General features: G+C 39.2%; 1 protein-coding gene across 1 annotated transcript; it reads left to right on the forward strand.

The window, feature by feature from the left end:
- Positions 1–666: 666 nt before the first annotated feature.
- LOC140740989 (ferritin heavy chain B-like) lies at positions 667–1,806 on the forward strand. The gene has a single exon (XM_073070626.1). The coding sequence runs from the start codon at positions 1,216–1,218 to the stop codon at positions 1,744–1,746; it is 531 nt and encodes a 176-aa protein (XP_072926727.1). The 5' UTR covers positions 667–1,215; the 3' UTR covers positions 1,747–1,806.
- Positions 1,807–13,963: the final 12,157 nt, after the last annotated feature.

Raw genomic sequence — 13,963 nt, forward strand, 5'->3', positions numbered from 1 at the left:
TAAAATGTGTTGCCACTGGAAGATGCTGCTTCCTCTGGCGGACAGAACATCAGCGAAATGGTCTCCCAGTCTGCGTCAGGTCTCACCAATATATAGAAGGCCGCACCAGGAGCACCGGACACAGTATACCACACCAGCAGACTCACAGGTGAAGAGTCGCCTCACCTGGAAGGACTGTCTGGGGCCCTGAATGGTGATGAGGGAGGAGGTGTAAGGGCAGGTGTAGCACTTGTTCTGCTTACAAGGATAAGTGTTGGGAGGGAGATTGGTGGGAAGGGATGGGGTGGATGAATGGACAAGGGAGTCGCATAGGAAGCGATCGTTGTAGAAAGCAGAAAGTGGAAGGGGGGGTGGAGGGAAAGATGTGCTTGGTGGTGGGATCCTGTTGGAGTTGGCCATCTGGTCCAGGTGACTTATCTGTCTTCAGACATTTCAGTTTCCCAAGAACCTTCTCCCTAGTAATGCTAACTTCACACAGTTCATGACCTCTGATATCTATTACTTCCACCGTACTGCTAGTGTCTTCCACAGTGATACGTCCCACTTAACTGGAATCCACTGTATCTGTATTCATCATTAGAACAAATACCGGTACTTTATGAAAAATTAAAGGAAGAATGGAACAGGATTTTTACAAATGTTAAACAAATTACATTTTAACAATAAAGTAGCACCAACTGACTTTAATAGAATTGAAGGGAATTTAAAGGAAATGTATTCAAATATCAATTTATGTATTACTTAGCTTATGGACGAATATGGTGAAGATTGATATAACTTGCATTTTTTGCACCTTCCATTGATAAAAATAATATGAGCAAGTGTTATATTAACCATAAGGTCTAAAGGTTTTTTTGTGAACACTGTTTTAATTCCAATATTGGATATAGACTTGATGATACAGAATGTAATTGATCTATCTCCCACAACAGGCATTCCTTGGCAACTTGAAGAGTAACTGTGAGCATAGAACTGAAGTTTTGGAAATAAAACCAGAAAGTGCTGAAAACACTCAGGCAGCGTCGATGGAAAGAGTAATTATTAATTACGTAGATATGGAATGCTTCAGCAAAACATTAGATTTTGATCTTCGCAACTTTCTTTTAACATGCGGCCTCTGCAAGATTACATACTTATCCAAAGTAGCTAAATGTCTCGACCTGTCTTTAGGAGCTTCCCCAGGTGATAGAAAGTTGTAATTGTCCACCGAACGGGATGGCTTCCCAAGTTTGTCAGAACTTCCACCAGGAATGTGAAGATGCAGTCAACAGGCAGATTAACATGGAGCTCTATTCCTCCTATGTTTATCTCTCCATGTCCTTTTACTTTGACCGGGATGACATTAGCCTACATCACTTCTCCAAGTTCTTCAGGAAGCAGTCCTACGAGGAACAGCAGCATGCCGAGAAATGGATGGAATTCCAGAATCTGCGAGGAGGCCGGATCGTGCTGGAGGACATCAAGAAACCAGAGCAGGATGACTGGACCAATGCTCTGGAAGCGATGCAGAGAGCCCTGCAGATGGAGAAGGACGTGAACCTGAGTTTCCTGGATCTGCACAACCTTTCCACTCAGCATGGTGACCCTCATCTGTGTGATTTCCTGGAGAGGAACTACCTGGATGAGCAAGTGAAGACGATCAAGAAGCTTGGAGATTACGTCACCAACCTGAGGAGATTGGGCGCCCCCGAGAATGGCCTGGGAGTGTACCTGTTTGACAGACTGTCCCTGGAGGAGAAGGATTAGAAGGACTTCATGTTATTACCTGTTAAAATTGTAAAATCAAACTCTTTATTTGTGTGAATCTTAACTTGACTAACTCAAAGGTATTGGAATGGTATATCAACTGAAATAAACGTCAAAATACTTTAAAAAAAAGTCTCGACCTAAAATAAAAGCATAAATGCTGGAAATAGTCGGCAGGTCAGGCAGCATGTGTGGAAAGGGGAACCGAATCAGTGTTTCAGGTCAATGACCTTTCATTAGCCTTAAAATATTAAGTCTTTCTCCTGCTGAATATCTTCAGCATTTTCTTTTCATATTTCCAGCATCTACAGGGTTTCACTTCTTACCCCTTTTAATGATATTAAATATTTTGTAACACTACAAAGGTAGTATATTCGTCCAGAAAACAAAGCATTCAAAAATAGGGGGAAAAATGACTTAATATCTTGCTGTGGATCGCTCAAGTTTAATTGTCATTTAGCCATATGTGAATACCTATGAATACAGCCAAATGAAACAGTGTTATTCCGGGGCCCAGGTGCAAAACACAGAACCAGCAGTCACACACAACACAAGGCACATATAACCCATATAAGAAAGCAAGCACATATAAGACATCAGTAAAATACAGTCACACAAAAAATATAGTCCAAGACCCTGAATCCATGAATGTTGCAGCTGTCTAGCTTGTCTTAAGCTGAATGAACAGTGGAGGGGCAGCACCGACTCCAATGTCTCAGGCGACACTGCGGACATGGGAAGCTATTTGTATGAGTTTGCAAATATATAAGTGGCTGGTAAAGGAGAATGTGGTCAATTAAAAAGAAATGCAGCTATGAACATAATGGACACAATGGAAAATGTCAGATTAAATAAATGAGCACTTATCATTTATTTTCACCGTGGAACAGGAGGACAATATACCAGCCATACAACTGCATTAATAAGAAAAGCTATTTTATGACTTTCATCCAGGAAGTAAAATAAATCCAGGGCAGGACTTTCACAGTGAACATTAGGGCCCTGGGGAGTATTCTACTACAGAATGATTAAGGAGTACAAGTTTGTTGTTCATGGAAGGTGGTGTCACACATAAACAGGGTGGTGAAGAAGGCATTTGGCATGCTGCCCTTCATCAGTCATGGCATTGAGTATAAGAGTTGGAACATTGTTATGCGGTTGTTCAAGATATTGGTGAGCCCACACCTAGAGGATTGCGGATAGTTTTAGCTACCCTGTAATAAGAAAGATGTTGTTAGGCTGGAAAGAATGCGAAAACATACAAGACTGTTGCTAGGACATGAGGGCCCAAGTTATAGGGCGAAGTTGGGTGGGCTAGGAATTTATTCATTGGAGTAAACTTATAGAGCTGTATAAAGCCATGAGGGGCAAAGATAGAGTGAATGCACACAGACTCTTTTGCCAGGGAAGGTGAATGAAAAACTAGAGGGCATAGATTTAAGATGAGAAAGACAGATTTAAAAGAGACCAGAGGAGCAATTCTCCACTCAGAGGGTGGCTGTATATAGAACGAAGTGGCTGAGGCTGGTACAATAACAGCAATTAAAGGACATTTGGACAGCTACATGCATCAGCGAAGTTTAGAGAGATACAGGCCAGAAGCATACAAATGAGGCTAACTTAGATGGGCAGTTTGGTTGACAGTTATGGGCTGGGGTGTGAGGTCTGTGTTTGCTCTGAAATGATGTCCTTATGGTTATTTTCTTTCCCTGGCTGCAGGTGAAGGAGCAGAGCACAGAAAATCAGATGTGGTCCTCTAGTCTCTTGGCAGCTCCCATAGCCTCATGATGTTCTGCAATTAAACACAGTACTTAACTGCGCATGCTTAAAGTCAGCAGCAAAAGAACCTCTGTATATTGATACCTTAAATATCCTTACCTTGACAGTTCCAATCCATGCCATTAATATCATTCAGGTTTTATTAGTTATGGAGCAGGAAGAGGAGGAGAAGTCAGGCACTCAAGGTGCACTGCTACAGGACTCATAACCAACTGTACTACAAGACCTCTGGTAGTGCATCCTCAGATTAGTCTGGTTTAAAAAAGATACTTTCATTTTCATATCAGCCCATGAATCAGACCATCTGCACTGCAGGGTGGAGGAATTCATCTTAAGGATGAGGGATATGATAATGCACTTTTTTGTCCACGTCCTGTCTGGAGGCCCATCAGTCACTGCTGCATACCGAGGAGACTTTCAGTGAGCTCTGCGGCACCAAAATTGTGCTGAATGGGCCAGATTAAGGACTGATTTTGCAGCACAGAACCATGCATCCATGAGGTACTGTGGCTTGTTTGTTGTATTGGACTCTGCTTAATACATCATGGGCGCATCCCCCTCCACCATTGCTAGTAGGCTAACAGGAGGCCTCAAGAAGGCAACGTTTATCCTCAAGGATCCCCACCATCTGGGCCATGCCATCTTTTTGCAGCTATTATTGGGCAGAAGGTCCAGAGGCTTGAAGTCCCGTATCGCCTTGTTCAAGAACAACTATTTCTTTACATTCAGTTCTTGAGCTAACTATCCCAAACCCTAGTCACTACCATGTGACCCCTTTGATCATTTTGCACAAAAATGGACTTCTGTTCCTCTTGTTTTCTTGTAAAAATGGTGCATAATTTATGTTTGATTTATGTTTTCCTTGTGATACTGCTGATATAATGTGATGCTACTGCAAGTAAGTTTTGCATTGCACCTGTGCGTATATGTCCTTGTGACCATGCAACTTGACTTTACCTGCTGAAAGGGACACCTCCACAATCCTTGCTCCTTTCTCATTGTGATGACACAACCTTCAATCAGTGAGGAATGCAGAAGGACATACTGGGAGCAGCACCAGACATATTTAAATATATAATGATGTACCAGCCTAGTGGGCCTGCAGAACCTGAGTACGTGGCTGCCTCACAGCAAAAATAGAATGTAACAGACCGAGCTAAATAATGTCGTAGGCACTCAATCTGATCAAAACCTTCATACATCTAATGAGCAAAAAATAGTCTTCAAAAATAACTGGATCCCCTTTGATTACCATGCCCAGAGTGTGAGTGTTGAAGTCAAGGCTCAACCACATGCAAAAAGTGTGCAGAGGGTGATTCATCTCTACTTCCTCATGAGATCCTTCCCATTAAAGAAATCAATTGTCAACCGGTTAAATTCACTCCACTTGATATCAAGGTACTGTTGACAACACTGGATATAGCAACTATATTGGCAAAAGAGACTGCAGATGCTTCAGTCTGGAACAAAGTAAGAGGAAGTGTTGGAGGGAATCAATGGACTGTGGAAGCAAAGGGACAATTGATGTTTTAGATCAAGACCCTGCATCAGGACTTTGGTGATGTTTATGCAGCAGTTTGTTTTTGGGACCAGACAATATCGCAGCTGTTGAACTAGAAACCTACTCCCCAGGGTTGTTGTGCCTCTTGTAAGTGCTGCATCTTATTGTGAATCTGAAAAATTGCCCAGGTATATTCTGTTCACGTAAAAACAGTTCAATTTGCTTACCTATTGCTTAATCTGTCTCCCATATTTTGGAGCTAAGTTTCAGGAAATTCCCCACTGACTTTTGGGAGTCTTTGCAAATGTATCTGAAAGGGGATTGGGGCCCTCAGGATATTCCATGATCTATAGTTGCAGAATTAGGCCATTTGGCCCATTGAATCTGTTCTGCTATTCAATCGTAGCTATTTTTTCAACCAACATTCTCCTGTGCCCTCCCCTTAATCCTTAACAGCCTTACCGATCAGGAACCTATTAACTTCTGCCTTAAATATATACCCAATGAATTGACACCCACGGTCCTTTCTGGCAATGAATTCCAAAGACTCACCGCCAACTGGCTGAAGAATTCAAGATGGATTAGGAGCACACACAAACCCAAATAAAAAGCAACACCTCATAAATGTCAAGTATCTCCTGTGGAAAAGATTGAGGATCCCAAATGTTTTACCAGTCACATTGGAACATATCGCGCTCTAATGCAGGTAAATTATCCTTGAAGAGAAGTCTATCCTCAGCCATTACCAAAATGATGAAAGGTGTTAACAACGGCGCTGCAAAGTAGTACTTACTCTCCAATAACTTAGTTGCCAATGTTTATTTTAGATTTTGCCAGGTCTGCTTGGGTCCAGATCTTATCACAGACTTTAAATAAGCAACGATGTGCTGAACTCCAGGTGTGATATCGGAGAAACTGCCAACTGTCAAGATAACATCCGACTGAGTGCGGCATCGAAGAGCCCTGGTAAGGTTAAAGCCAGCAGGCATCGACTGGCAGACCCTCCAATGGCTGGAATTGCAGGTCACAGAGGGAAGATGATTGCATGTGTTGGTGGTGGCTGCCCCTGATCGGAGATGTTTCAATCCATGCACCAGCACTGCTGATGGCCTGACTCTCCTTGGCGCCAGCACCTACACACGTCACGGTCGGCCGAAGCTGCCTGTAAACCCCCCCAGGGAAGGCAGGAGCTACAGCTCTCTACTCTTCTGCAGTCACTCAGGGTCCTCTATGGGCCAACGAAACCACAGCAGCAACGGCACTCACTTGTGAAATTCACTGCCCCGACTTGTAGAAACAACAACGATAGCACCGAACATGCGTTCTCCCGAGCATATCAGTCACTTCAACGCCCTTGATAAATCAGAACACACCGAAACTCTGTCCTAGATACTTTAAAGATGCACCTCCTGGGTGCGGAACGCAATTTCAGTCGCTCAAACCTCGAGTCTTGCCAGATTGGCGCATCATATCCAGACTGGCTGTCGGCTCGGATTTACTGGGCACTCCAGACCAGATGCGCACCGAATTAAATACCCAACTCTCAGAGATCGGGGATAAAATATTGAGGTGGCCAGCCTGTCTCTCGGGAAGAGCTTTCACTCGGGGGGTTTGTTGCATTTGGGTTGAATGAGGAGGGTCAGCGCGCTGCGGCCAGGGACGCGATCCCGGTAACCCTGCGCCACCCGCCTGCTCTTGGGGGCTGGCATTCTTTGATAAGGCGGTGACAGAGAGCAGTTTACTTAAGCTTTACTCCAAAAATAAACCAATCCCTTCGAAAGAATACCAAGAAAGAAAGCATACCAACTATAATTAAATTAAAAACAGGACTGCGACTTCAGCACTTAACGTATTGGTAGGTGTCCTTTGAACGTCTAACACAGTCAATACGATTTCGCTACTGGTTTTAAAACTTTGATCCCATATGTTTCTTCCGGTTTTTTTAAAATTCGGATGTCCAATATCAAACTCCTTTGCAGTGGACAATTTTACTTGCAAACGCAACCGAATGTCTTTTAACTCTTGGGTTCTTCACTTTCCAACGAGTTCTCAAAGCAAATCAGGAGAATTCACTCACACAGAACAGATATGTCCTGCTCACTGTAACCAGACTTGGTTCTGAGTAGTTAAGTCTGGATGGCTTGATGGATGATATTGAGTTTATAACACGCTCACTCAATGCCTCCGTAGTAGTTCATTTCCATTTCGGCGCTGGCGCAGGCACTCGGAACGTTGCAGCCTTCCTGTAGACACGACCGAATCTCTGTTTGCAAAAGGGAGAAATTATCGTTTCGAAGACAGAGTACTGGGTCTGATGAATGAAATGTGCGTAACCTTTAAACAACACGCTTGATTTGACTCACGGTTAACTTCAGGAACTGAAGATGTTGTCAGACGGATCAGCAGTCATCGATAGTATAATCCATTGCACAAATAATTCACTCATTTTACATTAAACAATGCAAAGATAAGGCTAACTAATGATGGGATATATGTAAGATAACCCGCTATGCTTGATTTTCGGCACAATTTCAGTCAGGAGAAGATAATCTTTGTAAATTCTTGATAGGGCAGTTATCGCATTAAAATATTCTGCTGGTGACGTCTAATCAAGTGAATGATCTGACTTTAAAAACATTTAAACTCATCTACCATGCGCTTTTCCAAAGAAGTGGTAATATGTAAGTAGTTGTAATTTTAACTGCGTATTGCCATATTTTGGGCTGGATGGCATCAGGCGCTTGGGAACCCGTGGAGGCAAATAGGTCATTATATGCACTCCATTGAATATAAAACAGTGTAAACTGCTGCAGAAAATAAACATTCTACCATTGTAATTAGATCTCAGGGGTTCTAATGGCTTTGTAAAGGGCTCTCCCTTTGATCTTACCATTTATTATAACATCAGAACCCCCTGATTGAATTGTTGCTTTGTAAGTATCCCACGGCATCACTTGCCAGGACTGAGTTTCAAAAGGACTGATAGCTACCGATAAGCAGTCAGGACCATGCCAGATATCATTCCTAACCTATTCAGTAGTGGTCCTCAGTGACTGGAGCCCAATTTTGGTGTCAACATTCTGGTGTCAAATCTAAGAAGGAGACTATCCATTAAGCTGTGAAAAGCCAGTTTAAAATTTCATCCAAAGGATACACATGTTTGTGAGAGTATTGTAACTAGTAGTGAAATTATGCACACTACAGGAATATTCTTCAACATTAACCCTGTGATTCTCTATGTTCACTGTGTAAACAGTGAAAAAAAATTGCCATTATCAGCCTCATTTTGTATGCAACAGACTTGTACACTTATTGAAACTTAGAAGTATTATAATTTGGTTCCTGCATTGTTATCAAAATGTTAAAGACCTGAATAGATTTGCAGACTTTTGGTCAAAATTCGAAGAACTTGCTTTTGGAATATGAATGGTTTTACATCAATTATTTTGTGAGGCTGATGTCTTATCAGTAATATTACTGTACAGATAATATAACGTGAAAAAAGCAAACGTAATCATTTCTACCTATTAAATGAGTATATTTAGTTTCTGTATCTTGTAAATGGACAAAAATCACATAAATTTGCTAACATTGTTTTTTTGATCCAAACAAAATGACAATTACAGGCATTTTTAATACGGTGTGGATAAGAATCAGTTGGGAATGAAACCTGATAATTCAACTGGATGATACATTAAGATTTCAATTGCATTCATTAAAATTTGCTAAAATAATTTTCCAAAAAGTTCTTCACACTGGGATGTATTAGACAACGTTAGTCACTAAATAATGCATTATCTTTGAAGTTCTTTCCCTTTTTGCCTTATTGCACGTATGAAGCTGTTACCAGGGAAAAGACAATGAATCAAAAGCAAAACAAATTGTAAAACTTACAGTCACAATTATAATATTTTATCCATAGTTGTTTTTTTCAGTCTATTATCATATTACTTTTATAATTTGGTACCTGAATACCTGTCATCTCGTGTCCTCAGGCGGAATATGAAGGTAATGTCATAAGACTATGATGGAGCGTATCAGTTTTTATTTACTATGCTAAGCCATGCGCTAAGAATCACTTTCTTTTCGACTGAGTGTGTAACAAGTGATTACCTACCAACCAATCCAACTAATTAATCACTCACATAATATTTTTATTAGGTATGATATACACTCATAATATAATATACCTCCTGTACCTAATAACATGGCCACTGAGTATATGTTCATGATCTTCTGCGGGTGTTACCCATTGACTTCATGGTTTGACACATTATGCACTCAGAGATGCTCTTCTGCACACTACTGTTGTTATTTGAGTTACTGTTGTCTTCCTGTCAGCTGTTCTGGTCATTGTCCTCTGAGTGCTCTCACTAACATGGAAATTTCACCCACAGAACCGCCACTCACTGGATGTTTTCTTTTTGTTTTTCATGCCATTCTCTGTAAACTCTAGAAACTGTGGTGCCCTAAAATCCCAGAAGATCCACAGTTTCTGAGATTCTCAAATAATCTTGTCTGCCGTTAACAGTCAAAGTCGCTTAGATCAAATTTCTTCCCCATTCTGATATTTGGTCTGAACACCAACTGTACCTCCTGACCATGTCTACGTGCTTTTTTATGCATTGAGTTGCTGTCACATGATTGGCTGATTAGATATTTGCATTAATGATCAGATGTATAGGTGTGCCTAATAATGTAGTTACTGAGTGTAAATGCTGTATCTTTCAAGATTTTTTGATAGGTTGCACATTCTAAGTCCTTATTTAAATTCAATACATTAAATCTGGGATTGCTAGTTTAGATAGACATTTTTGCTTTAATTATTCCTACTTGCATATATGCTATATGCTGAACAGTAGATTCTTAATTGTATTGCATCATGATGAAAATAATAATAAACTACCAAATCTAAATGACGGCAGGTAAACAGATTAAAGGTGGATGCTGAAATCATGGTACAGGGATGATTATAGTCCATTGATAAGAAGAATAGATGTACTTAAGACCAGCTTCATAAAATAATCATACACTGTATATGTTTTATGGGAATTGGAGCCCACAACCGAGATGGACACAAGAGTTTGATCTTATTATGATTACTTAATAATGCTAATTTGCAATCATCAAACATTTGGGTGCTGTAGTATAAAATTCATTGTTTTGCATTATAATGTCATGTTGCTTGACAGCATGATATTATCAATTTGAATAAATTAGCAGTTTTGCTAGATGTAGATTCAACCTGTATACAATTGCAGCAAGATCTCACTCAGTGGAATATGAAGTAAGTTAAAATAAATGTTAAAATGTTGTGATATAAAAAGAATCCTTAATTGTTATGACCTTTAAATCTAATCCAATGATAGATACCCCTATGCTGTATAGGAGAAATCAGATGCTGATTCAAGAAAGTATAATGGTTGTGCTTTTGAACATTAGTAAAATTCTTGATTGTAGTACAACCTATAATATGAACCTTAACCTATGTGATATGCCAAACTAAATTCTGAAGTTAAAAATAGATTCTGTTAACATGTCCTCAGGACTGTAGTTCAAAGAGCAAACACTGATAAATGACCACAAATCGCAGTTGGAGAACATGTTGTAGTAACGTTTACGACAAGTTTAATGTTGATTATGTACTCTGTGAAGTAGAATGGTAACCTTACGTAAATCAGCATAATAAAGCTGTTCACTCCCTAATAGTTTATAAATGTTATTAAGTTGGAAAAGCATATATTGTTCACATCCTTTACCTTATTGTCTGAAGCTTACCCACTCAATATGCTTGACTATATCATGTATTGAATGGTGGATCTTTTTCATTACTTCTAAGGAAACATAGAAACATAGAAGCATAGAAAATAGGTGCAGGAGTAGGCCATTCGGCCCTGAAACAATCTATTTAATTGTATACTTTAACAAGAAACCAGTTTATTGTCATGTGATTATGACCTTTAGGTTTATTCCCATCTGTTATTTGAATGATAGTTATATTAAATTGTCATTTCGTAGCAACATTTTATTAGAAAGATTTCTATTATTCAGAAGAGTAATCTGTGCTGAACTACATTGTACCTACATTTACTAAAACCTTTTCTTCCAGAGGCCATTCTTTAATGTTAAAAAATTTCCTTATTAAAACGCCACTGCAACAAAGTTTAAAAGTAACAGAGAAACTGGTTGACACAAGTCTATATGATGTGATACCACCCATTGAGAGGCACCCTTATGATAAGTTTCAGTTTGTCATTTGATTCAAGAGTTCAGCTGCCTCTTTTGTATGGATGTGCATCAAAAATTGTATGCTAAAAGTGGGGATATGTTTTTAAATTACTCTGTTGATCAAATCTGACAGGACAGTGTAAAGGTACATTAATCACTATCAGTTTTTGTACTCATAACTTGATCTTGCATGAACTAGTAAAGGTGGAGGATATGGGTGAAAAAAAATTGAAATACCTGAAAGGAAAATTTCTAAAAAGATAAATAATACATTAAAATATTTGAATTTATTATTTGTTTCTAATTTTCTTTGATTTCTTGAGATATAACTGAAATAGAGAGTTTTTGTGAGATATTATATATGACTCCGATCCTAGTTTAATATATTTAATCAAGAAGGACTGTCTAAGGTAGCATGGGTATTTTCTCTGCAAAAGTCTATTGTAGCTATCAATTTATGCTACACCTTCTAATTTGACTTGCCTTGAAAGCCCTGTGAATCAACTGTGTGAAATTCAAACTTTAACATGCAAAGCTGAATAAAATGCTATTTTTAATGTTAGTGAAAAGTTGATTCTGGGGATCAAAGTTTAGAAAGTACACTTTGTGTTGGTTACAAATATAGAAGTATGAATGTATGAGGTATTACAAGTATGAAATTCAGTATCGCTACCTTTCAGTAATTCTGTTTTCAAGTATATTCCTCACTTCTGTTTCCACTTTTACTGGTCCATCTTACGTGTGAATATTTATGGCAATGGGATGCACATTTGTTAACATATATAGTACTGGAAATATATCAGTGTCACCCTAGTAAAGACGATACAATAGCAACCTATTGGATGCAAAAGCTGCCAGATTTCTTTGCAAAAGCCAAAAGTTAAGGTTTGCATGAATATAGTTTAGGTTTGATGAATCATTTACCATGGACTATTCAGTTTATTCTGAAGATTGTTCGTATGGCCTATGATGTTATGTCATGGCAGCATGATGTTAGAATGCAGGGACAGCTACAGGAAAAATAACACAGAATGCAGTTGGCCAAAGGACATGGTTACACTATTATTACAGATCTGTACTTAGAGCTTGAGATTTCTTTTTGCCAGTGTTTTTCTAATTTTTTCAAGTTTTCAAAATAAATGGGAGTCATATCTCAGTGTGGCTCTCCAATTACATTTTAAAAATAGAAAGCCTGACTGCATTGCCAAAATTAATTCCTCAAAATGGACCCAAACAGTTTCTTATAAACTATTTTACCCAAGTATCAGTAGCTTTCAGCATAAGATACAACAATGATCATTGTATGTATGTAAATGAAAACCAGGCTGAATCATTCTGAAATCTGGCATACAATTGTTCTATAATGTGTATTTTGGTAGCACTTGTGATACAGTTTAATGCTATTTATGGAAAAGTTTAAATAGGCAGCAACTAATTATACTGTGTCTGCACCATTTTAATAATGGTTGTCAATCACTATTTCCAAAATCTGTTACACATGCACTTGAACACATAACTTGCATGGCAGTGCACACACATGTTGCTTTATGAAATAAGCACTGAAGCTCTGTCTTAATTAAACAAATTCCCTGTTGCTGTAACTTTTATTGTTTGCTGTCTCTTTTGAATGCTGATGAGATAAAAGGATAATCGTCCTCTTTGCCTCTACAGCTGAGGCCTTTGTCAGCAATGTTTCTTTCACATTGGTTGGTGTGGAGACTGGTTGCTGCAATGGGTTAGACATTGACTTTTCACCTCTGAGACTAATGGGTTGAAAATCTCTGCTGCCTGCGTAAAAAATGTGTTTAGTGTCTTAATCAATGGTTTAGTAATAACCTACAAGAGCTTAAAATTTTCCCTAATTTGATGGCAAATTAGCAATCTCACAGGATACCTGGTGAGCAGCTATAGAACAAAAGCTGTTGCTTTTATAACATTGTTTCATCATGAATCAAAAATGCAAAAGTAACAGCTCTAATAAGGAACCACACTGGCAATTGGATTGCTACAGAACTACAACAAGCAGATTGAAATTCATTTTATTCAGGTTTTAAATTAGATTTCAAGTGACTAGAAAGAAGTGTAACTCCAGCCCGCAAAATCTGAGTGCAGAACATTACCTTGGAGGCTATCAAGGACACTGGATGCTGATTACAGTGCTGTCCTCTCAAAACGTTCAGACCATTCCATCCAAAAGGATGCCAACTCAAACAAAAGTCTGCATGAGAAAACATCACGTTAACGTTCAACACAACCAGGTCCGGAGCAATTCATTTCTGATCCACCCACTTTACATTCAATCGTGAAGATCTGAAACTGGAGCCTAAATTTAACTGCACTCTAATTCTACACTTAAACCATTCTATGCTTTGAATCGAGTAGTATTTTAAATTTTGTGTGCTGTAATAGGACACCCTCGATTCCACAGCATTTATTTGCTCGCCGCTCCCTGAGTGCAAATTCACATAAAGTTGCACATTAAAACGCAAGGCTAATTGGTACAACTCCTCTCTTCAGTTCTTTTTGGGGTTAATGAGGATATTAGATCACTCAAAGGGCAATCTTGCACCGGACATATGACCAGCTTCCCACATTCCTGTTTACAATTGAGTATGGTCGTATTAAATCAGAAACTCAAACTAGAATCGTTACGACACAGGAGACCAATCTGTCCATCTAGTCCATGCGGCAATCTAGGTAGTCCCATCG

The sequence above is a fragment of the Hemitrygon akajei genome, chromosome 17 (assembly GCF_048418815.1).
Source record: "Hemitrygon akajei chromosome 17, sHemAka1.3, whole genome shotgun sequence".
Classification (NCBI taxonomy): domain Eukaryota; kingdom Metazoa; phylum Chordata; class Chondrichthyes; order Myliobatiformes; family Dasyatidae; genus Hemitrygon; species Hemitrygon akajei.